The 25,469-nt window shown below is 41.2% G+C and overlaps 1 protein-coding gene across 1 annotated transcript in view; it reads left to right on the top strand.

Moving 5' to 3' along the window:
• The window catches only part of POLR3B (RNA polymerase III subunit B), a 174,551-nt gene that overhangs the window by 19,484 nt on the left and 129,598 nt on the right, over positions 1 to 25,469 (top strand). Inside the window, exons 7-9 of the mRNA XM_040345215.1 lie at positions 1,208 to 1,299; positions 2,727 to 2,844; positions 6,695 to 6,803. Coding sequence (XP_040201149.1) covers positions 1,208 to 1,299; positions 2,727 to 2,844; positions 6,695 to 6,803 — 319 coding nt within the window. The remainder of the gene's footprint in view (positions 1 to 1,207; positions 1,300 to 2,726; positions 2,845 to 6,694; positions 6,804 to 25,469) is intronic.

Here is a 25,469-nt window from a genome sequence, read left to right as displayed (position 1 = left end):
TGCTGCTAATAAATGGGAACTTTTTTTATATATATATATATATATATATATATATATATATATATATATATATATATATATATATATATATATATATATATATATATATATATATATATATATATATATATATATATATATATATATATATATATATATATATATATATATATATATATATATATATATATATATATATATATATATATATATATATATATATATATATATACTGTACATTGAATTCTGTTGGAAATACCTGCAAATGAAGAATCATTTGCAGATTGTTTCCTGAATGGTCACCAGATCAGAAATGTGAACAGAATCTCTCCAGTTGGAACACAACAGCAATAAGCTGAACCCCAGTGATTTCTGCAAGCAGTGTTGTGGATACACTTGCCTGGGACAAGTATGCAGATCAGTAGTTAGAGAAAAGTCTAAACTTATCTGAATGCTTGTCCAGGGTCTCTGGCTCAAAATATTAAAGCCAGAATAACCAGGTAACTTTAATTTTCAGAAGGTCATCAGCAATGGCAGCCTCCATGTATCTCTCATGACCGGTTTCTTTTGAAGGTAGATCTCCAAGCAAATGGATTTTTAGTCATTACTGTTGTGTAAAAATACATTTCTTCTAATGAGGTGTATCCCATGGCCAATTTACAAGACTTGGCAGAAATCCTAGCCATGGATACATCTCCTTAGAGGTAACTTTTGTATAAAAAATAAAATAAAAAAACAGTAATAATGGCTGTTTGCTTGGCTTTCTGTTTAGGTACCTTGAGATAGTATCACAATTAAGGATGAGCTCCGGTGTGTTCGCATAGAACACGTGCAGAGCCCGCGAGGAAGTCGGCACCCACACTGCGCTAATCGCAGCCAGGCAGACATTGCCCGATGCTCTGCTGCAGAGATCGGGAAATGTCTGCCTGGCTGTGATTAGCGCAGCGCGGGTGCCGACTTCCTGGCGGGCTCTGCACGTGTTCTATGCGAACACGCCGGAGCTCATCCTTGATCACAATAAACCTGTGCCACCTCCTATGATCCAATGACACAACTATATAATCTGATGTGTCAGCAGTCCCGATAAGCTTCCAGAACACTTTACACATCTACATTTTGTGAATTTCTATATATGTTAAAATAAAGCTAATCTTCATTTTGGTTGAATTGCTTTCACTGCAATTTCCATCTCTTTTCTTTGACTTAGGATGCCGATTATGCTTCGCAGTTCCAACTGTGTTCTTACAGGGAAGACTCCAGCTGAGTTCGCCAAATTAAATGAATGCCCTCTGGATCCAGGTTAGAGAAAACGGTTACTGTTCTGTAGGGAAATGTGTATCTAGATACATTAGAGCAGTGGTGCCGTGGGGGGGGGGGCAGATGCGGCCCTTTGCTTGCCTTTATCTGGCGTTTGGGACACTATTTCTTCCACTGATACAAGACCCTATTCTCCCACTGATGCCAGGAAAATTTCCATTCCCACTGGCCACAGTTCGAACGCTGAACAACAAAATATAATGTACCTTTGTTTAAAAAGTTTGGAGACCCCTGTTTTAGAGGATGCTGCTGTTAGGGGGAAAAAATGTATTTGCTTGCTGCATACACTTGTGTTGTAGTTTTTTTGCCACTAGCTGAATATTAGACTTGATTGATCTCCAACCTTGTCTTCAGTCTTGCAGTTGTACAGGCTTTTCTTTTCGATACTGGAATTTTTTACTAATTTTCTGCAGCCTTTGAGCTTCTCAGTGTGCATTAGATTCTACCTGACTTTTGCAGCATCTTCTGTCTCCTTTCCTGGATGGAGGACTCTATGCATAGCCTAGCTCAGTGATGGCGAACCTTGGCACCCCAGAAGTTTTGGAACTACATTTCCCATGATGCTCCACTACATTGCAGAGTGCATGAGCATCATGGGAAACGTAGTTCCAAAACATCTGGGGTGCCAAGGTTCGCCATCACTGGCCTAGCTCATTCCTCCTCGGCCTGACTGTCCATGGACCTCCCTTCATTTATTGGATTTTTATTAGTTCTTTCAGCCATGGAAGTTTAGCATCACATGTTTGTTACCCAGGGTGGTCTGCATGGAAATGCAGCCTGCCTAGTTTAGCCGACTCCTTTAGACTGACATCCACCCATCAAGGCATTTTAATATTCTAGCTTCTTTCAAGACACAGCCCACTGCTTGCAGGGTGCTGTGATGTCTTCAGGAAGCCATGTACTGCACCATGGAATGGGTAGAGAAGACAAAATCTAATCGGATTTAACTTCAGCTTGAAAAGTCATGTCCTAAAACGACCCCTTGGTGGTTTTTGAAATGTTCATGGCACAGCATCGGTCAATACACCCATTTCTCATCACTAAAATGAAAGGCACACATGTTTTGCGCAAGAAAATAATTCAGCTGATTTGCCGTTTACATCTCAATAATTTGAAATTGTGGTGCAGTTCTGCCTGTATTTCCAAATTGCGCTTAAATTGCAACAAAGCATGCAACACAGTGCGCTGTCCACCCCCCTCCCTTTTTGTTGCGCAAAAAAAAAAAAAAGACGCAAAGTTTAGAGACAAAATGTTGTCCTTTGGTCCAACAAATGTGCATAGGGCAGCCTATTCAAGTGAATTAATGTGATAAATGATCTTCTTTGCATAATTGTTAACCAAAAATGCTCTCACTCTTATGGAGAGTATGTCGGTGTAAAAATGTTTTCCTTTTTATTTATTTTTTGCAGGCGGTTACTTCATTGTTAAAGGTGTGGAAAAGGTAATTCTAATTCAAGAGCAGCTGTCTAAAAACAGAATTATTGTGGAAGCAGACAGGAAAGGAAATGTTGGAGCCTCTGTTACCAGGTATATGCAGATCTTTAATTTCTGATGGCTATTCAGAATGCTAGTGTTAGCCTGGTCCTGTGTACCACTCATTGGTTTGTTGTCCAAGTGCTTTAAAATATTGTTTGGTAGCCTAGGCTTACTAGGGACCAGAAATGGCATTTTGTCTGATTTGTGGTTCTCTGTGACCCAAGTACTATACTCCTAATAATTTCCAAATTAACTTGTGGCCGAGAGGATTTTGTGCCTTCATAACGGTCGTGATTATATGTATGTATGTATGTATGTATGTATGTATGTATGTATGTATGTATGTATGTATGTGTGTGTATAATTTTTTTTCGAATCATCATCATCATCATCATCATATATATAGTCCCCACTATAATATCCACAGACCTCTCCCCCCACTGTATAGGAAGATTAGTGCTTGCTTAGTCTTACCAGAGAAGCCGGGTGATGACATCAGCGCACCGCTCTAGGCTCACCTAGGCCGCCGCCGGGTGGACCAAGATGACCGCCGCTCCGGGAGCCACGGCCTTTCCTATGGCCGAGGCAGCAGCAGAGCTCTGGATCACGTGGTGTCCTGATCCGTATATGGTGACTCGTTCGGATCATGGATCATTTACGATCCGTTGCACCACTAGTACCGATCAAAAGAATTTTATATATAATATATATATATTATACACATAAAATTATCCGCATTATTAGGACTGTTGATACTATGGTGTAGTGGTAACGTGTTATATCCCCGCCTTACTGCAATGTGTGGCAACACACGTTAAATGCTTTGGTTTAGATTTCCATTCATTTTTAGGTTCAATCTAAGATAACGGGTCTGAAAGAAATCTCAAACTGACGCATAAGCAAAACTTGAATATATATCGATCTCCTCCTCATTTCTACATCACTGTGTACATATAGAAAGTGCTCTAAACATCTTTTATTAGCACTAAACCTAACCATGATCCTTATGCCCGGTACACACTATGAGATTATCGGACGAATGATCGTCCATATTTTTATTTTCTTTGCATGCTTATATTGGATCGAATCTGATGGATTTGCTAAAGTCGGAATTGATGTCATGTGTTGTAATGCATTTTCGAACGACGGCTGAACTGAGTAAATGAAAATTATGCGATCTGGCAGCATACAATTTTTTTTTTTTTTCATGCATGTCCAATCAAATAATATCGGATGAACTGTCCTGATCGGCTCTTGAAAGCTCTGTACTAACGATCAGAATATCATACGATCGCAATTTATTTCTTTTTTTATACAATTTTCTGACACTGTGTACCGAGCAATAACCCTTTCACCTCTTCTCAAAGTTCGAACCATTTATTCGATATGTCTTCCCAACAAACCTTCTGATGATGGGTGTTGCAGCGCAGAAATTCACTAACAAGCGCTGCAAAAAAATGAGCTATTTTTTTTGGCAGGGCACAGCAATAAGAGTTGGTGCATTGCTGTGCATTATGATGCTCTTCAAGGCATGTCCATCGGAAGGTGTGTTAGGGTGGAATCCAGAATGGATTGTACCAATGTATTTGGTGTGCGTTGTAGTAGGAACACGTGGTCCATCTCCCTCATTGTGATAGCAAAAGGCAGGAGAACGTTTGTATACTAATAAAACGAAACAAAAAACCCTAAGGTTGGCGCTGCGCTGAATAAATTGAGTGATTAAAAAAATGTAAAATTAAAAATTAATAATTATGATAATAGTGAGCTGCTAGCATTAAATTGTGTACTAATTGTATACTAATAACTTGTATGTTAAAGACTATTAAAGTGAATCTCCAGCTAAAACTTTTATTTTTCTAGTTTTGAATAGAGGACAAAGTGTTTTTTTGCTAGTAAGATGATACCTAGAGCATCTTCTTTATTTAAGTTCAAGTTTTGCTCATCAGTGCCCCACATATGCCATCTTGGATTCAACTTTTAAAAAGTCACTAAATCCACAAAGATATATATATATATATATAAAACATTCTTTCCTTCAATGGCATGCACCTGCGTCCCTGACACTTTTGTAAAGACAACCCATCCATTTGCAATTCTCCTCCGCTCCACCTTTCATTATGAAGTGTTTGATCTACATGATCCTACTGTATGTGGGAATTTGGTCATCCTCATGTGCTAGCTCCTGAAAGGACTACAGTAATCTCGCCCACATCCACTGTCGGCATGTAATTGCACAGTAAAACCAATTGATGAAATCCATGCTACCTGCCTTAAAGGGACATGTGTGCAGTAGAATTGCCAGGTTCATAGATGGGAAATTTAAATTAAGCAGACCAATGTAGACTGCGACGCGAGAGTTTACCACTCAACAAAACTGTATGAAATACATTTTTGTAAACTGTAATGTATAGTACTCTGATGTGTTTGGAGATAAGTGAAACATATAGGTAGATTCAGAAAGACTTAGGCCGGCGTATCAGTAGATACGCCGGCCTAAGTCTGAATTTGCGCCGGCGCTAATTTAAGCGTATTCTGGAAACCAGATACGCTTAAATTAGGCTCAGATACGAGCGGCGTAAGTGTCTTACACCGTCGTATCCTAAAGCGTAATTTTTAGGCTGACCGCTAGGTGGCGCTTCCATTGCGGTCGGCGTAGAATATGTAAATCACTAGATAAGCCTATTCACGAACGTACGCCTGGCCGACGCAGTACAGATGCGCCGTTTAAGGAACGCATTATCAGGCCTAAAGGTATTCCATCAAATAGCTGGAATAGTAATGTTAAGTATGGCCGTCGAAATTCGAAAATGTTACGTCATTTACGTCCACTTCGAAACCAATAGGACCGTGCGGCGTACTTTGCCGCAATGCACACTGGGATATGTAGGCGGACGGCGCACGGCCGTTCCTAAAATACGTCAATCACGTAAGGTCACCCCCCATTACCATAAACCACGCCCCCTCAGCTAAATTTGAATTGGGCGCCATTACGCCCGCCCCGTTTTACGCTACGCCGCCGTAACTTAGCAGGCAAGTACTTTGTGAATCATTTACTTGCCTCGCTAACTTACGGCGGCGTAGTGTAAACACGATACACTACGCCGCCGCAACGATACGCCTGCCTACCTGAATCTAGCTAATAGTGTTTAGTGACACGTTAGAAAAAAAATAGGAAATTGCTTGAAAGTATGCCCACACATGCTTTGATTTTTCATAGATGTAATTGAACAATTGAGATTTAATTCCATTGCACACGGTGTGAGAACTTTATACATGAGAGCCAATATCCTCTGGTCACAATCTGTCAATTACCACCTTTTTAGCCAAATCTCATTACAGTGTTTGTAAAGGCAATCTTGTTTTTTTTTGTTTTTTTAAATGTTACACTCGCCTGCTCTGTGCAATGGTATTACACACAACAGCCCCAAACCCCCTGTTTTTGGATTCCTCGCCAGCGATCTTGGCTCCTCCTCTTGTTTTATGCTATGGGGGCAGAAGTGCGGGCTTGATCCTGAGCTGGGCTGTGTGCATCTATTGACACATACAGATTTTTGCTTGGCCCCACCCCCCACTCTCTGCACACAGGATTTGACCGGCAGCAGCAGGAGGAACCAGTGGCACAGCAAGAGGCAATCTGTGTTTTATCTTAATGCCGGAAATGCATTCAGGTAAAATAAAAAAATATTACCTTTTTAGAACCACTTTAAACTTAGATTTGAAAATCAATTTTGAGAGAAAAACTTAGAACAAAAATAAATTTGCTCTTTCAGTCAGTTTAAGCAGTTTCATGATCAAACAGCTGATAAAAAGTGAGAGAATGGTAGACGTGTTGTCTTTGGCAACCCAAAACTGATTGTTTTTTGCCATTTGGTGTAATTTTCATCTTGTGTGTCCCATACAGCTCTACTCATGAAAAGAAGAGCAGAACCAATCTGGTGGTAAAGCAGGGCAGATTCTACCTGAAGCACAACACGCTATCAGAAGATATTCCCATTGCCATTATTTTCAAGGTTAGTTATATGCATCATGGGACACAAACATTTGTTGTGGCCAACCAAGACAAGGAATTACATGGGCATGCCTGCTCCCTTTTGGGGTGCGACTGCATTTGTTTTACCTCGCTGAATCCGATTTGGGTTTCATAATTTAAAGTGTCAATTTTTATGTTTCTTGTCATTAGCAATGTTTTCTTTTCTGTAACGCTACTGCAGTATAAGAGTGTGAAAATAGTTCATCTGCTCTTGCTGTGGCCAACCATAATATGAATTCTTCACTTTTGAATCGTAAACAAATATTTGAAAGACATGGATGGTCTGTTGTACAGTTTCTGCATGTCCTTTCCCAGCAGCTAGAGGACCACACTTTGTTTGCTTTTCTGATTTTATGCTTTATTCAGTTTTGCCACTAGAGGGAGCCGTAGTCACATTTCTCTTTTGATTCAGGTGGAAGACATAATATTTGGCATTTACATCCCTTATTGGTGACCTGTTAGTAAAGTTTGCTTCCCTTTTTACGTTCGAGTAGCAGACGCGTGGCCCTTGGAGAAAGGATAAATCGAGCTGGAAAGCCTGTGTAATAGTTAATTGTGCTGAACTTTGTGCTTCCTCTAAGTCAGGGTGTCAAACTGGCGGCCCTCCAGCTGTTGCAAAACTACAAGTCCCACGAGGCATTGCAAGGCTAACAGTTACAAGCATGACTCCCACAGGCAGAGGCATGATGGGACTTGTAGTTTCGGGACAGCTGGAGGGCCGCCAGTTTGACACCCCCTGCTCTAAGTGTTCCTAACTTCTCTATGCAGACTCTTAAAGGGGTTGTAAAGGTTTGTATTTTATTTTCTAAATAGGTTCCTTTAACCACTTAAGCCCCGGACCTTTATGCAGCTAAATGCCCAGGCCAGGTTTTGTGATTCGGCACTGTGTCGCTTTAACAGACAATTGCACGGTCGTGCGACGTGGCTCCCAAACAAAATTGGCGTCCTTTTTTTCCCCACAAATAGAGCTTTCTTTTGGTTGTATTTGATCACCTCTGCGGTTTTTATTTTTTGCGCTATAAACAAAAAAAGAGCGACAATTTTGAAAAAAAATCTATATTTTTTTACTTTTTGCTATAATAAATATCCCCCAAAAACATATATAAAACATTTTTTTTTCCTCAGTTTAGGCCGATACGTATTCTTCTACCTATTTTTAGTAAAAAAAATCTCAATAGGCGTTTATCGATTGGTTTGCGCAAAATGTATAGCGTTTACAAAATAGGGGATAGTTTTATTGCATTTTTATTAATTATTTGTTTTTTACTACTAATGGCGGCGATCATCAATTTTTTCCGTGACTGCGACATTATGGCGGACACTTCGGACAATTTTGACACATTTTTGGGACCATTGTCATTTTCACAGCAAAAAATGCATTTAAATTGCATTGTTTATTGTGAAAATGACAGTTGCAGTTTGGGAGTTAACCACAGGGGGCGCTGTAGGAGTTAGTGTTCACTTGTGTGTGTTTACAACTGTAGGGGGGTGTGGCTGTAGGACTGACGTCATCGATCGAGTCTCCCTATATAAGGGATCACTCGATCGATGCAGCGCCATAGTGAAGAACGGGGAAGCCGTGTTTACATACAGCGCTCCCCGCGGGAATCCGACCGCCGCATTTAGCAGGGGGGGCCTCGATCGGACCCCCCACCCGCTAGAAGGCAAGGACGTACATGTACGCCCATTTGCCTGTACGTGACATTCTGTGGACGTACATATACATGCGGCGGTCGGGAAGTGGTTAAGCTAGTGCATTGTTGGTTCACTTACCTTTTCCTTCGATTTCCCTTCTAAATGGTTTTTTTTTTTTTTTTTTTTTTTTTTTTTTTGAATTTCTCACTTCCTTTTTCTCCTCGGTAAGCTTTCCACCATCATCCGAGCCGTGGAAAGTCAGTCAGAACAGCTTACTGAGGAGAAACAGGAAGTGAGAAATTCAGACAAAGAAACAAAGCATTTAGAAGGGAAATCGAAGGAAAAGGTAAGTGAACCAACAATGCACTAGCTTAAAGGAACCTATTTAGAAAATAAAAAACGAACCTTTACAACCCCTTTAACAGTTAAAGGCAAAGTTCACATTAAAAAAACAAAAAAAAACAAGAGTGTGCATTTATTTATTTTTTATTTTTTTTTAGTTCGTTTTTATTTTTCACAGGAGCCTTTACAGCATTGCAGTCACAATCAGCGGATCGCGGGTGCATTGTCAGGCTCCTGCAATCTTTCTCCAGCTCCCTGCTTATATCTCTGTACAGGCTTTCAGTTGCTGAGCAGGAGGAAGTGTCAATGGACTATGAGCGCAATAAACCCTGCACTTGTTTTCCATTGAGAACTACAAGTCTGTCTGCCGTGGTGGAAGATGGAGCTTTTTGGTTTATTCATTCACAGGTCTATTAATTTTATTTTGCTTCTCCTTGCTTGATTTTTACAACTCTGGTGACTTGCAGCTTACACCGGGATATGAACTCTGCTTCCAGCACTGAATGGAGCAGCAGAGAAAAGAAGGAAACGTCTGGATAATAAAGCAAACCTTTTGCTTGGGCCTGAATGGTCAGAGTGCAGGTTTGCTTTGTTTAGCTGTGTAAAAGTGAATTATTAGTACAGTTTTTAATGGGACAAAGGAGTAAGTGGATTAATGTACCTTTTTGGCATATCATTTCGTAATCTGAAGCTCCAGATCACTTCTGAAAATGTGCAGACACTGTATAAACAGTGTCACAAATGCTTGTCAGTGCTGTGACCTGTGTTAATTTTGACACCAATTTTGAAATCGGTCTTTTGACTAAAATGGCATTTTTGTTTTGGTTGGACTTAGTCGACTAAAATCTGCAGTACATTTCAGCCGACTAAAATTTCCTACATGTTAGTCGACAAAAATGTAATGGGTTTAGTAAAATTTGAAATGCATTATTTAAGCATTTCTCCAAAAGTATATACCCCTGGAGTAAAAACATCTAATATGTTATTTATAGTATTAAAGTGGGAGTAAACTCCCATAGACAATTTTTACCTATAATAAGGCTTACCTATAGGTACAGTAAATATCTCCTAAACTGTGCACGTTTAGGAGAGATTTACTTGTCAAGCTGCCGGTGACCTCGCCCGCGTTCCTTCAGAACCCTGTACCGTGAACAGTGGCTCTTGCGTGCATGCATGGGTTTGATCTCGTCCAATCGAAGGACCGAAGCCTGGTGGTTTACTACCACTTTAAGGTTAAAACAAACTACACAAACACTCTTGGACAGTCATCTGAGGAGGCCTGTAATGCACACAGTGCTCTGGAGGGTCATCTGAGGAGGCCTGTAATGCACACGGTGCTCTGGAGGGTCATCTGAGGAGGCCTGAAATGCACACAGTGCTCTGGAGGGTCATCTGAGGAGGCCTGACAGCACATCAGTGCTCTGGAGGGTCATCTGAGGAGGCCTGTAATGCACACAGTGCTCTGGAGGGTCATCTGAGGAGGCCTGAAATGCACACAGTGCTCTGGAGAGTCATCTGAGGAGGCCTGAAATGCACACAGTGCTCTGGAGGGTCATCTGAGGAGGCCTGTAATGCACACAGTGCTCTGGAGGGTCATCTGAGGAGGCCTGAAATGCACACAGTGCTCTGGAGGGTCATCTGAAGAGGCCTGTAATGCACACAGTGCTCTGCATGGTCATCTGAGGAGGCCTGTAATGCACACAGTGCTCTGGAGGGTCATCTGAGGAGGCCTGTAATGCACACAGTGCTCTGGAGGGTCATCTGAGAAGGCCTCTAGGTACAGTCGCTACCTTGCTTCCTGCGAGGGAAGCACTCACTGGGGGTTACAGGTGGCGCTCCAAGAAAACCAGAAGTTCACATGGATAAACATCCCTCCCTCACATTTTTGTTCGTTTTTATTTTTTTTATACTTTGACGGAAATGGAATTGATTTCCGTCAATTGATGAAAATGTGGGGCAATTTTCGTTTAATGGAAAAATGGATATTACCGCGCTTATCAAAGGAGGGGAAACAGAGAGGGGAAGAAAGGGGGAGGGGAAATGAAAGTGATGAGAAGTGGAGGTACAGCTGCGGCACTGGAAGGTGTATCAAACCATAAGCAATTGAAAATGGGGAGGGTAGTGCTGCGCTAATCAGTGGTGAATGGATAAGTGAATAAACAGGTGGGGGAGGGGAATGAAAGTAGGTGTAATTGAAATGAGGAGCAATATAGCCCAAATGGCATCAGCATAAAAATAAATATAAATGATCAGTGAACAATAACAGTAATGGTGCAAATCATATAACTACACAGGTTCCTCTTAATGTGATGAAATACACTATAAGTAATGGTGCAAAAAAATTTTTCAGGTAACTGTGCTAAGTGACACTCCTATATTGGTGATAAACAGTCCATCAACAGAGTTTGAAAAATATTAGCAAAAAATATAAGTAAAATTTCAAAAGTCCAAGAAAGCAAAAGTGCAAGTGTAGGTCCGCAATATGGAGTGAGAGGAAAATGGGTATCCAGTGATCCTTTTAGGGTAAGTAAGGATGTCCCCTTACCTTACTGCTGTAAGGTAACAGCATATAGATCCAACCACATTAGATGGTTCACTCGATGGGCTCTGATCCAACAACGGCAGGTCCTCCTTGGGGTTCTCGTCCCAGATTGGTCAGTTTCTCGCCCCAAAGAAATAAAGCATCGATGGTGTGATACCGTTTTAAAAATTTTTAATTCTCAAAGAAAATAGACAGGGGTACTCACATAATTCAAAATACAATTGAGCATGTAAAAAAGAGGGGCAATCTGTCGCCAACGTCACCTCCGATACCTCTCAGTGGACTCATGCGCATTCGTCACTATCATGTGACTTCCTCAGGAGTAGTGAGAGGCATAAATGGGATCCTTTTTATAAGGTGACTTGTTTAGTAGGCTGTAAGTAAACTCAGCTGTTTGCCATGTAAATAATGCAGCTGCAGCCATTTTCCCGTAGTCTGCTAGGCATTTAATAGTAAAATCAAAAAATTTCGCCCAGCATATAAAATATTTAAATTAGTAGCATTCAGATGGTGGGTGACAGATATGACATCTCATTTATATGGTTAACAATGAAAAAAATTGAAAAAACTTAAAAGCTTCAGCCAGGGGACGGAGACCATGGGGGGGGGGCAAACACAGAAGTCCCATTGTACCATCATAACATTCTGTGTTGACAGTACACAGCATTCTACAGGAAGTCTGGCAGCCGCCATTTTGTTGTAGCTCAAAAGTACCATCATAACATTCTGTGCTGACAGTACACAGCGTTCTACAGGAAGTCTGGCAGCCGCCATTTTGTTGTAGCTCAAAAGACGTCCCCAGCATCTCACAGAGCGCTGGGGATACGTCTTACAAAAGTGAGCCATTCTGTCTGATGTCTGGTCGGGGGCCTGCATGGGGCCCCCCGACCTCGGCCAGCATCACAAATAGGCTTCCATCACGTATCGGCGGCGTCTATCAAAACGAGCGCCGCCGGAAGTGGAGCTGCAGCCACCTTGCAGCCACCGGAAGTGGAGCCGCGGCCATTTTTTTGAAGCCAATGCTTGTTAAATGGTGACACACGGCATCCTCACAAGGGAGCACTCGAGGGAAACAATTAAAAACACAGGGGAGCAGGAATTTATGTGTATATACACACTCATAATGCACCGAGAAGATTGAGGCTCAATTGGTATATTAAAAAATATTGAGAGCCAGAATAATTTGTTAAAAAAAAATATATATATGTTAAAAAGTATAAAAAATTTAAATGAATGTATGTCGACATATTTAATTTCATTGAATGGATATGCCACATAAGGTTAAAAGACGTAGATGACGTGTGCGAACAGATCCACATATACAGATTAAAAACAATCTACGTCATCAATATTAGATAGCGAAAAGGAGAGAACAGAGAGGGTAAGTGAAGCAAGAAATAAATCAAAAAATAAAGTCTTATCGGTCACTTAAAAAACAATTAAGATCAAAATCTATGTTAAGACCTCGGGGAGCAAAAGTATCCAGAGTAAATATCCAGCGAGATTCTAACTGGCTCAATGTTCTAACTTTATGCCCGCCTCGCCAGTGTCTCACATAGGGCTCTATGCCCCAAAATTTAAGATGTGTCGGATCTTTATTGTGGTGGGTAAGGAAGTGTCTTGATACACTATGTTTATCGAAACCTTTAAGGATGTTTTGGACATGTTCTTTTATACGCACTCGTAATGCTCTTTTTGTCCGGCCTATGTATTGTAGACCGCAACTGCATTCGAGTGCGTATACAACTCCCTCTGTGTTACAGCAGATAAATTCTTTTATTTCGTATACATCTCAACTAGTACAGGAGATGTATACGAAATAAAAGAATTTATCTGCTGTAACACAGAGGGAGTTGTATACGCACTCGAATGCAGTTGCGGTCTACAATACATAGGCCGGACAAAAAGAGCATTACGAGTGCGTATAAAAGAACATGTCCAAAACATCCTTAAAGGTTTCGATAAACATAGTGTATCAAGACACTTCCTTACCCACCACAATAAAGATCCGACACATCTTAAATTTTGGGGCATAGAGCCCTATGTGAGACACTGGCGAGGCGGGCATAAAGTTAGAACATTGAGCCAGTTAGAATCTCGCTGGATATTTACTCTGGATACTTTTGCTCCCCGAGGTCTTAACATAGATTTTGATCTTAATTGTTTTTTAAGTGACCGATAAGACTTTATTTTTTGATTTATTTCTTGCTTCACTTACCCTCTCTGTTCTCTCCTTTTCGCTATCTAATATTGATGACGTAGATTGTTTTTAATCTGTATATGTGGATCTGTTCGCACACGTCATCTACGTCTTTTAACCTTATGTGGCATATCCATTCAATGAAATTAAATATGTCGACATACATTCATTTAAATTTTTTATACTTTTTAACATATATATATTTTTTTTAACAAATTATTCTGGCTCTCAATATTTTTTAATATACCAATTGAGCCTCAATCTTCTCGGTGCATTATGAGTGTGTATATACACAAAAATTCCTGCTCCCCTGTGTTTTTAATTGTTTCCCTCGAGTGCTCCCTTGTGAGGATGCCGTGTGTCACCATTTAACAAGCATTGGCTTCAAAAAAATGGCCGCGGCTCCACTTCCGGTGGCTGCAAGGTGGCTGCAGCTCCACTTCCGGCGGCGCTCGTTTTGATAGACGCCGCCGATACGTGATGGAAGCCTATTTGTGATGCTGGCCGAGGTCGGGGGGCCCCATGCAGGCCCCCGACCAGACATCAGACAGAATGGCTCACTTTTGTAAGACGTATCCCCAGCGCTCTGTGAGATGCTGGGGACGTCTTTTGAGCTACAACAAAATGGCGGCTGCCAGACTTCCTGTAGAACGCTGTGTACTGTCAGCACAGAATGTTATGATGGTACTTTTGAGCTACAACAAAATGGCGGCTGCCAGACTTCCTGTAGAATGCTGTGTACTGTCAACACAGAATGTTATGATGGTACAATGGGACTTCTGTGTTTGCCCCCCCCCCCATGGTCTCCGTCCCCTGGCTGAAGCTTTTAAGTTTTTTCAATTTTTTTCATTGTTAACCATATAAATGAGATGTCATATCTGTCACCCACCATCTGAATGCTACTAATTTAAATATTTTATATGCTGGGCGAAATTTTTTGATTTTACTATTAAATGCCTAGCAGACTACGGGAAAATGGCTGCAGCTGCATTATTTACATGGCAAACAGCTGAGTTTACTTACAGCCTACTAAACAAGTCACCTTATAAAAAGGATCCCATTTATGCCTCTCACTACTCCTGAGGAAGTCACATGATAGTGACGAATGCGCATGAGTCCACTGAGAGGTATCGGAGGTGACGTTGGCGACAGATTGCCCCTCTTTTTTACATGCTCAATTGTATTTTGAATTATGTGAGTACCCCTGTCTATTTTCTTTGAGAATTAAAATTTTTAAAACGGTATCACACCATCGATGCTTTATTTCTTTGGGGCGAGAAACTGACCAATCTGGGACGAGAACCCCAAGGAGGACCTGCCGTTGTTGGATCAGAGCCCATCGAGTGAACCATCTAATGTGGTTGGATCTATATGCTGTTACCTTACAGCAGTAAGGTAAGGGGACATCCTTACTTACCCTAAAAGGATCACTGGATACCCATTTTCCTCTCACTCCATATTGCGGACCTACACTTGCACTTTTGCTTTCTTGGACTTTTGAAATTTTACTTATATTTTTTGCTAATATTTTTCAAACTCTGTTGATGGACTGTTTATCACCAATATAGGAGTGTCACTTAGCACAGTTACCTGAAAAATTTTTTTGCACCATTACTTATAGTGTATTTCATCACATTAAGAGGAACCTGTGTAGTTATATGATTTGCACCATTACTGTTATTGTTCACTGATCATTTATATTTATTTTTATGCTGATGCCATTTGGGCTATATTGCTCCTCATTTCAATTACACCTACTTTCATTCCCCTCCCCCACCTGTTTATTCACTTATCCATTCACCACTGATTAGCGCAGCACTACCCTCCCCATTTTCAATTTTCGTTTAATATTTGTCACTGGAAATATGCCGCCGGCGAAAATTATGACATTTGTCTACTATATTAAAATATTATTAATATCATCATAATAATAGTAATAATAAGCGCAGCATATTGTAAATCTGGCATATGATGTACAAGCCTTTTTTTTTTTTTTACGGCTTTGGAATTATGCTGATGTGCGTACGATTGTTAGGCAGAGTTCTTTTCCAATTGGTATAAAGCTCCTTGCTGCATTCTGTACTATACTGTACGTGCTCCCTTCACTTTAAGACCTCATCCTCCAGTAATCTGTTATTGATCTTTTGTGACTGTTTAATACCATTGGTAAAGACTTCAGGCTCAGTTTTTCGTCTGCTGGAATAATTCATAGACTTCAATTGGCATTTTTTTTCTGAAAAAGGAAATGTTCTCTACAGGTCCTATTTCTGTTTAGCATTTTTATACTGTATATGGATTTCTGCTGATTCAAGTCACCCATTTTAAAGTAAAACATTTTGTGTGTTTTGCAACCCAGGCTCTTTTGTGTTGATAGGACTGAAAATTAAATGTGTGAATATTTGTATTCTTTTAAAAGGTCCCTTTTGGGATTTCCACATTGCTATATGGTGACATGGTCACTACCTATTGGCTGTCTACTAGGATCCTGAAGACTCCATTATTTGTATGATGACATTACATAGAGGGCCAAAGAGGAATGGCCAACGGGGGATCCAGACTGCAGTTGTTGATCATTGCTGGAGGAGGGCCCTCTGTGGATCACATGATCGAGAACTTGGGAAGATAAACAGCTTTTGGCTGGAATTTTGCCCAAAAACAATTATTTGAGAAGGCAAGGGCTTTATTCATGTAAGGAGGCAGATCAACACCTGAAAGGTTCAGGGTTTTAAAGTGGCGCATCAGCTTCATAAAGCCAAAACCATGCAGGTGGACAGGCACAGTTGCTTCATGTTCAGTGATGTCGTTTAGCTCCAGCTTAATGCAGATACATAAACTTTCATTTTTTTCATATGTTTATGTCGAGGCGGGAGATGCACAGATTTTTCTTGCTATAAAGCCAAGTTCCAGCTTTTGGTTAAGTTTAAATAGTTTGTTTGGACCATGGTGGTCCAAGAAAACGGTTTACTTCACTAAGCAGCTCTCGGCACTGTATGTAGCTACGTCCCATCCCACACAGCAAATTTCAGTCAGGCTGAGCACTGACATGGCTCGGCTACATACAGTTCATAGTGTGGTTAGAGCTGCTGTATCTCTTAGTGAAGTTAATAGTTTGCTTGAGCCAGCTCCATCCAAACAAGCTACTTAAACTTCTCTAAAAGCTGGAGATCAGATTTAAATTGGAGGTTCACTGAAATTTCGGCCACTGAAACATATCTGCTGAAAACTGTGGTGTCTGTTTTTTTCATTCTGCCTGAAAGAAATAAAGGCGCCGATAATGGCACTGAAAAGTGGGCGGTCCGCCCTGGGTGCTGCATATTGCTGGGTGTCATCCTGGCACACCCCAGTCCTCCCCTCCCTCTTCCTCCTTCTCCCAACTCCTGTGATAGACGGCACACTGATCCAATGCTGGGAAATTAAATTTGTGTGACGTGTAGCACCCTGATGTTTAGCCAGGGTTGCAAGTAAATTTACCTGCCAGTTGGCCAATTGATATGGAATCAATTGATTTTGCCCTAATTCTGGAATTGCTGCACTTCTCTCTTCTGTCACTAGATGGCCGGGTATCTGGGGGCATTAGACAAGAAAGGGGCATTGTAAGGACAGATTAGGAATGGATGGGGTATCTCGGCCAATGGGCAGGGATCTTCTTGGGTCCCTTGGCCTGCTGGGAGAGCCTATTTATTTGGGTGAGGTCAGGTGATTGGGGTCCTCCTGTGCCACCTGGATGGCTGTCTGGGTGTACGTGTGTTGTACTGCCCCGAGCTGCTAGGCCAGAGCCTGAGGCCTACCCCTGGGACATCTGGCTTTCTGAGAGCCTATCCAGCTACAGAAGAGCAGCGCAGGGTTGGGACTGCGGCTTTTAGTCTAACCAGAAGTGACAGTTCTGCCAGCCGGAGAACCTGTCGTGGTCAGGTAGAGGGGAAGCTGTCGCCACTAAGGGACCATCCACCTTGTTACCAGGGACCACTGTAAGTAGCTGAAGCAAGTACCGGAGCAGTATTCTCACCAACCGGCAACAGTGAGAAATTGGGAAACTTCAGCAGGTGTCAAGCCAGGGACCCAGCCAGCGGAGGTGACACTTGCAGAGCAATCTTGTGTGCCAAGCCAGGGACTGAGCAGGCCAGTGGGGAGACTCTTAAAGAGGATACTCTGTGAAAAGATTAGAAGAACTCGGGAGATGCAGTGGATCAGCGGCTCTCGGTAATAGATTGGGATCTCAGTTGAGTGAAGATCAAAGGAGGAGATTGTGGAGGAAGTGAAAGAGTTCATTGCAACCTTTTGTTAGAAACTGTTCAAGATTGTTGCCATAGGAGACAGCGTGTCTACACATGCAGATGTGGTGTCCGGCTGGCTACCTTTTCCTACATGGCTGTCTACCTATAGAAGTCTCTGTATCTGCCAATTAACATTGCATCTACTAAAAGATGTCCTGACCCTAACTCTCTCTCCCACAGTTTTGTTTAAGAGACAATAAATCTCTTGTCTATCCTATATAGGGGAAGATGTAGAGAAGAGACACACGAGATATGTTCCCAACAGCAAAACTGACATGGCAACATCAATCAAAATATGCCCAATCAATTCTTATACCATTTAGAACAGAGTAACATACTATATATAGGCCGTCAACCCTACAACGATAAATGCTGGTCCCCAACAGAGAACAAATAAGCTGAATGTTTCCTTAACCAAACATACAGATATAAAGGGTAAATTAACCCCAGCGTGACCTGAGAGGGAGCCATGATGGGTCACCATGGGCTGTTAACAACATGCTCACTGAACCAAAATCACAGGCAACCTCTCGGGTCATAAAAACAATACACGCATCAATAAACAAACATCGCCAACTTCCCCTTTCACAATCCGAAAGTCACATGATACAGAGAAAAAAATGATCATGTATAATATTGGAGAAAAAAGAAGGGTAAATTAACCCTAGCATGGGAGAGAGCCACTATTGGCTTCCAACAGCTTGCCCTCTGAACCAGAATCACAGGCAACCTCTCGGGTCAAAACCAAAAAACACAATGTTTTTAAGTTAAGAGATTGCAGACATGATACAAGAGATGGTTAGAGACTGCAGACTGCATTTTCCTGATCGTTTCTTGCACTAAAGGTGCCAATAATTGCAAACAATAAATTCATAATTTATTTAAAAAGTCTATTGTAATACAATTGTATATATTAAAATTTTTACTTTTTTTTTTTTTTTTTTTTTTATTTAAACTGCATCCTGTATTTTTGATTTCGGCACTAAAATCTCCATTTGGTGCACCTCTATTTTATAGTGGTTGTAAAGGTTGTTATTTAAAAAAAAAAAGGAATACTTGACGCCACTGTGCTGTTCGTTTTGCACAGAGTGTCCCCGATCCTGCTGTTCTGGGGTCCCACGGTGGCTCTCTTGGCTCCTCCCCGCAATAGCTAACCCCCTCTGGGAAGCTCTCTCCCGAGGGGGTTACTTTGCGGGTGCGCTCCCGTGTCATACATTTGGCGTCCATACCTGCTGAGTGTATGACTCTGTCCCGCCCCACGGTGGCCGCGTCATTTTGATTTGATTGACAGCAGCGGGAGCCAATGGCTGCTGCAGGCTCAGGTTGGTAAAACGGGGGGGGGGGGGGGGGCTGTAATTGCCAGATGATTTTTCACCTTAATGCATAGGATGCATTAAGGTGAAAAAACAAACCTTTACAACCCCTTTAAATATTTTTCAAGCAAGACTACTTGGAAGGCCTAAGTTCCTGATGCTGGCCCCCAGGTAGAGAATACAAGTGAATATCGGCCCCCACTCTACTCCCTCTAATTATTTTGACAAATTAAGTGAAAAGAGTAGATTTGGTGTTTTACAGTGCCCCTTCCTACAGGCTTTATTTGATGGACAGTAAAACGTGTATAGTCAGCGTGTGTTGGGGGAAAAGTCGTCCTTGCAGGGAATTTGCAGATCTTGTCTAGAGTTGGATTAATGCGCTGCAGCATTAGCTTGATGAAAACGCGATACGAGTACAAGCTAGGTTTGTTACAGTATATGCATCTTAAAGGGGTTGTAAAGACAAAAATATTTTCCTCCTTAAATTAAAGTCTGACAGTAGCTGATAAAGTAAAAAGTAATGTTTTGCATTATAACTAGTTTGATACCTGTTGAAATTGAGCGGTTTTATTCACCTCCGTCACTCCTGAATCGTTATTCTCACTGACTTCCTGGTTTGCGGTGCGCATTCATTCTTGCTACATCACGGCCTAATGGGAACTACAGTTCCTATTAGGCTTAGCCTCCATGCCTGTGAGGGATAAGAGGGCATCTTCACGCAGGGCTGTAGTCATAGGCCCATTTCACATTAGCAGACCGTTGTCCGTTTATTACAAGTCCGTTTACAGACTTGTAATGCATCCCTATGGGATCGCGTCCGTTAGCGGATGGAGCATCCGGTAACGTCCGCAACCATCCGCGTCCGTCAGGATCCGGTTTTTCGGATGGAAGAAAACCCTATTTTTCTTCCGTCCGGCGGAACGGATCGGATGAAGACGGACAGACGGTCCGTCTTCATCCGATTCCCCATAGGGGAGAGCAGAGGAGAGACAGGGCGGTCTCTGCACAGTGTGCAGGGACCGCCCTATCCGCCGACAGCTCAGCGGGGATTACGGAGGATCCCCGCTGAGCTTTTGCGGACACACGGAGCGGACACAAACGGTCCACTCCGTGTGAAAAGACCCATAGGGAGGGGGTGAGCACATTCTGCTTTCCACCATGCAAAACGGCTCAGATGCTGGTGGAAAGCAAGAAGAGGAGAGACAGGAAATGGCATTTTCAAACCTGGATTACTGTATTTTGGAGGTCAAAAGGAAAAGTGAGGTAAGTGATATTTAAATGCTCTTGCTTACAGCAATCAATTGATCTAATAAAAAAAACTAACCTTTAGTGACCCCCCCCCCCAAAATAATGACAGTCCCATCCTCTAAAGAAATCACTGCCTTGAAAAGCTCTTGTGTGAACTTTCCTATAGGTCTGGGCTCGAGGGGTTGACTTGCAACACTCTCTTGTTTAGCCGTAGTGCACCCTTAATATAATTTGCTGCACTGTAATTTGGGGTTTAGTTGGACTTCTCTCCACCTAAAGAACACCATTAATAACATAAGTTTTGTGTCAAAAAATCTCATTGGCTGTTTGCTGAGCTGTGCCTGATATTCCAAGATATAAAATATATCAAGTTGTTTTTGAACACTGCAGCTTGGGGGGAAAAAAATACTTTTACATGATCATTACAGTGTAAGCACCTCTCCATTGAGCAAATATGTCATCCAGATTTTTTGCGTTTTGTTTTTTTTTCCCCCCCCCCCCCCCCTATTTTTACTGCAGAACGTCTGTTTTCACATGCCTGAAGGTTTAACCTCCAGCATTGAAACGGCTTTAATGGTTCAGGCTAGCCCATTATTCTCTGTGCCTTTCCAGATGTCTCAGTTTTTACACATGTGAGTCTGATCAGAGCCAGCAAGTCATTCCAGCGAACAAATTATGCAACGATCACATAGATGGTACTGAGAAGTGGTGGAAGAAGGATACAATTTTGACGCCTCTTAAAAGGCCACGCCTCTTAAAACCAGATTGCTCACCGACTTAAAGGGGTTGTAAAGGAAATTCTTTTTTTTCCCTAAATGGCTTCCTTTATCTGAAAAAATATCTCTTTGGATCTACTCTGGATACTAAAATCAAGTGGCTGGATTCAGATATCTGAGCGTGTCTTGCCGGCCGGCGTAACGTATCTCCGATACGTTACGCCGCTATAACTTTGGGCACAAGTTCTTTGTTCAGAAAGAACTTGCGCCCTTAGTTACAGCGGCGGAATGTATGTGTTGCGGCGTAAGGCCGCGTAATTCAAATAGGGATGTAGGGGGCGTGTTTTATTTAAATTTGGCTTGACCCCGCGTATTTGATGTTTTTTTTTTTTTTATTTTTTTTTTTTTTTTAAATTATGTTTATTGAATTTTTCAAAATATTAGTGTACAAGCATTTTCAATAAAGCATTACACATCAAACTTTTGCGTTGAGAAACGCCAACTTCTTGTCTTACATAAGTTTAAATGAACTGACATATTATAAACTTTAATAAGTATATATATTTAAAGCAGGACTTAAGTAAATGGGGAGGGGAAATGATAAGAGAGAGGAGAGAAAGGTTTTTCTGTTTACTGAAATGAGTAAATAATATTACGTATCAATAGGCATATTCTATAATTTCATTTTGTTATGTGTTGACTAAAAACGTCCAGAATAAAGGTCAATTTTATCTAGAACAATCCATCAGGACTCCAGTAAGGCATGACATTCAGCGGAATTCACAAAGTGTGTCCAACAGGACCATTTATCAAGATACGATCTTGAAGAGTCCCTAGATTGATGAATTAGTTCTTCCATTTTGGAAATATGGTTTACCTTACGTATCCATTCCGGAATGGTAGGTGGGAGATTTTGTTTCCACTTTGCTGGTATGCAAAGCCTCGCTGCGTTGATGAGGTGTATTATAATGGTGTCTTTGTAAACGGAGTGAGAGAGGCTAGACAAGTGTAGTAAGTATTGTCCCGCCGTGAAATCGGGAGAGTAAGTAGTTATTTGTACTATCAATTTATGTACTCCCGTCCAAAATTCAGCCAATACATTGCATTCCCACCAAATGTGTATCAAACTTCCCGGCGCGACCATACATCGCCAGCAAAGGGGCGATGTGTCGGGGTTAAATTTGTGAATGACCAACGGGGTCTTGTACCATCTTGAATAGATTTTGTATCCGTTTTCTTGTGTACAGATGTTCAATGTGCCTTTGTGCAATCGTTTAAATACATTCGCCCATTGATCATTCGTCACAGAAACTTGAAGGTCCTTTTCCCAGTGAAGGTTTGTGTTGTCCAATTGAGGGTCTACGTCAGAATTTAGAAGGTTATAAGTGAAGGAAATGAGGTGGCTCTGAGGGGATTCCCTAAGGCAAATTGTTTCAAATGGTGTCTTTGGCCTATACCATCCACTCATTGGTTATAGCCTTTTTCAAGAAATCTAGTGATTTTAACATAATTGATATTGGAGATTTTACAATTAGGGTCAGTAGTTTGGAAGGATTCAAGAGACAAAAGGATAGTATTCTTAAAGAAATCTGTAGCTCTGTATAACGTTACTGGAAGAGTATCGGATGTCGATGCGTTACTGTCAGGAAGATAAATTTTAGGATTTATTGTGATTGGGGTAACTGGTCCATACATGGAAGACACCTTCTTCGTCTTACATAAATTCCTGAATATCTTCAGGGACGCTCCTACCATGGGATGTGTTTTAGTTATACGAGGGATCTTTTTGGGGTTGATCCATGGTAGGTGTCTTATAGGTGCACTTGAAAAACAGGAAAGTTCCTCCAATGCTATCCAATCTTTGGATCGAGCATGCACTTGCCAGTCAATTATCTTGGATAGGTGGCAGGCCCAATAGTACTTGCGCAAATCCGGAACTCCGATACCTCCCAGATGCTTGGGTTCCACCAATTTGTCCCATTTAATTCGAGGTTGTTTCCCACCCCATATAAAGTTTACACAAATCTTACGAAAGGACGTGAAAAAAGAGCTGGGGATACAAATAGGCAGTGTCTGAAATAGGTATAAAAATCTCGGTAGGATGTTCATCTTAATTATATTCGCACGACCAAACCATGAGAATAGTCCCTTATCCCATCTTGTTAAATCGGATCTAACCACATTCAATAATGGAACAAAATTATTAGAGTATATGTCATCTAAATGGGGGGACAAATTAACGCCTAAGTAGGACAATACTCTATCTTCCCAAACAAATGGGAAGTTCTTTTTGCATAGATTAACCTGGTCTGGAGGTAGGGAGATATTGAGGGCTCTGGATTTTGCAAAATTAATTTTCAGGTTGGACATGTCTTGGAAGATGGAAAAGTCTTTTAACAGATTGGGGAGTGTAATGATAGGATTAGTCAGAAATAATAGCACATCGTCAGCGAATGCAGCTAATTTATATTGTTTATCTCCAATGGTTATCCCCACAATGTCTTGATTGGCTCGGAGCCTACATAGGAGGGGTTCCAATATTAGAACGAAAATGATCGGTGATAATGGGCATCCCTGTCGAGTTCCATTGGACACAGAGAAAGCCTCCGACAGGCTGCCATTTATTTTGATCCTTGCTGTTGGGGAGGAGTAGAGAAGGTTGATATATTCAAATACAGTGCTACCTGATGTGAAAAAAGGTATCAAATGTGATATTAAGCAGCGCTCAAGAGAATAAAAAAAAAAAAAAAACACACATATAATATTGCTAGACTATTAAGTGAAAAATAATGAGTGATCCACCCTCTATGTGAAACAATATATCAGTGTCAAAAAATAGGTGTCAATAATACACCCAAAATAACAGGTTGGCAAAAAAATCCCCATGATTAAATCAGTATGATGAAACATGTCGGGGCGTGGGTACTAAGTTACAACCGCATACCTTAAACTGAACTGGTCGGGCGTGGAACGGTCTATCTGTCACCAATATAGTCATCTGAAGAGCGACTCCAGTACACCTTCATAGGGCTGTGAGTAAACCTGGGCTATTTGTTGGTCCGCCGTGACCACTGGTTCACCTGGAGGAAAATTTTCGTTTGTGTTTACACCGTGTGATGTTTGGATTTAATCACTGCTTATGACAAGAGTCATTTTTGTGAGTGCATCTATTGGGAGATTTTTAGTGTTTTTATTAAAAGTTGTGTTGCAATATCACACTATTGTGCTCTCTTCATTATACATGTGGCTGTCATCTTGGAGTTTTTCCTTTTTTCCAACGGATCTCCATTTATTTAACTGAGTGCTCCAGTTTCCAAAGAGGGAGTTCCATCAATTAAACTGAGTGGTTCAGTTAAAAAGCCTGTGTGCCTTAACACGAGAGTGTCAGGCCATTTATTGTGGTGAGTTTGCATTCTGATGGGTGGTGGAATCACGCAGTCACTGTGGTGTGGTGAAAGCACTGTCTGAAGATCGTGAAGGGACTTCTTCTGTTCTCCATTTATGAACTTCATTTACGTTCACACAATCGGTTTATGGATTTTTTTTGCCAACCTGTTATTTTGGGTGTATTATTGACACCTATTTTTTGACACTGATATATTGTTTCACATAGAGGGTGGATCACTCATTATTTTTCACTTAATAGTCTAGCAATATTATATGTGTGTTTTTTTTTTTTTTATTCTCTTGAGCGCTGCTTAATATCACATTTGATACCTTTTTTCACATCAGGTAGCACTGTATTTGCATATTACATTTTGATTGTTTAACTTTTAGAGCAGCAGCTCACATATATTTATTTATTTATTTATTTATATTATCAATATCACTATATTTTCACTTATATTCTCCAGTTACGCGCAGTGGGGGTGGCTCAATTAGACGGCCCTTATTTCCACCTTTTTCCCAAGGTTGATATATTGTAGCATACGTTCGTTTAGTCCCATAAATCCCAATGCTGCGTGCATATAATCCCAAGCTATCCTATCGAAGGCCTTCTCTGCGTCCAATGAAAGTACAAATCCCGGGAACTTCGATACCAGTAACCAATTTTGAATGTTAAGGACCTTGATGGTATTATCCCTGGCCTCCCTCCCAGGAGTGAATCCCACTTGATCCAAAGAGATTAGGTTATTCAGGAGGGGTAATAGGCGGTTCGCTAATATTTTCGCATACAGCTTCACATCCACGTTCAGCAGTGAAATGGGTCTGTAGTTGGAAACTACTACTTTTTAATGGTGCATGCGCCGTTCGTCAAAACATCCCAGTGCGCATGCTCGAAAATCCGCCGCAAAACGTCATTGTTTTCGACGTGAACGTAAATTACGTCCAGCCGTATTCGCGAACGACTTACGCAAACAACGTAAAAAAATTTA

This window comes from Rana temporaria, chromosome 3, assembly GCF_905171775.1.
Source record: "Rana temporaria chromosome 3, aRanTem1.1, whole genome shotgun sequence".
NCBI lineage: Eukaryota > Metazoa > Chordata > Amphibia > Anura > Ranidae > Rana > Rana temporaria.
Note: the sequence above shows the minus strand (reverse complement) of the source record. Positions and strands in the feature narration are given on the sequence as shown.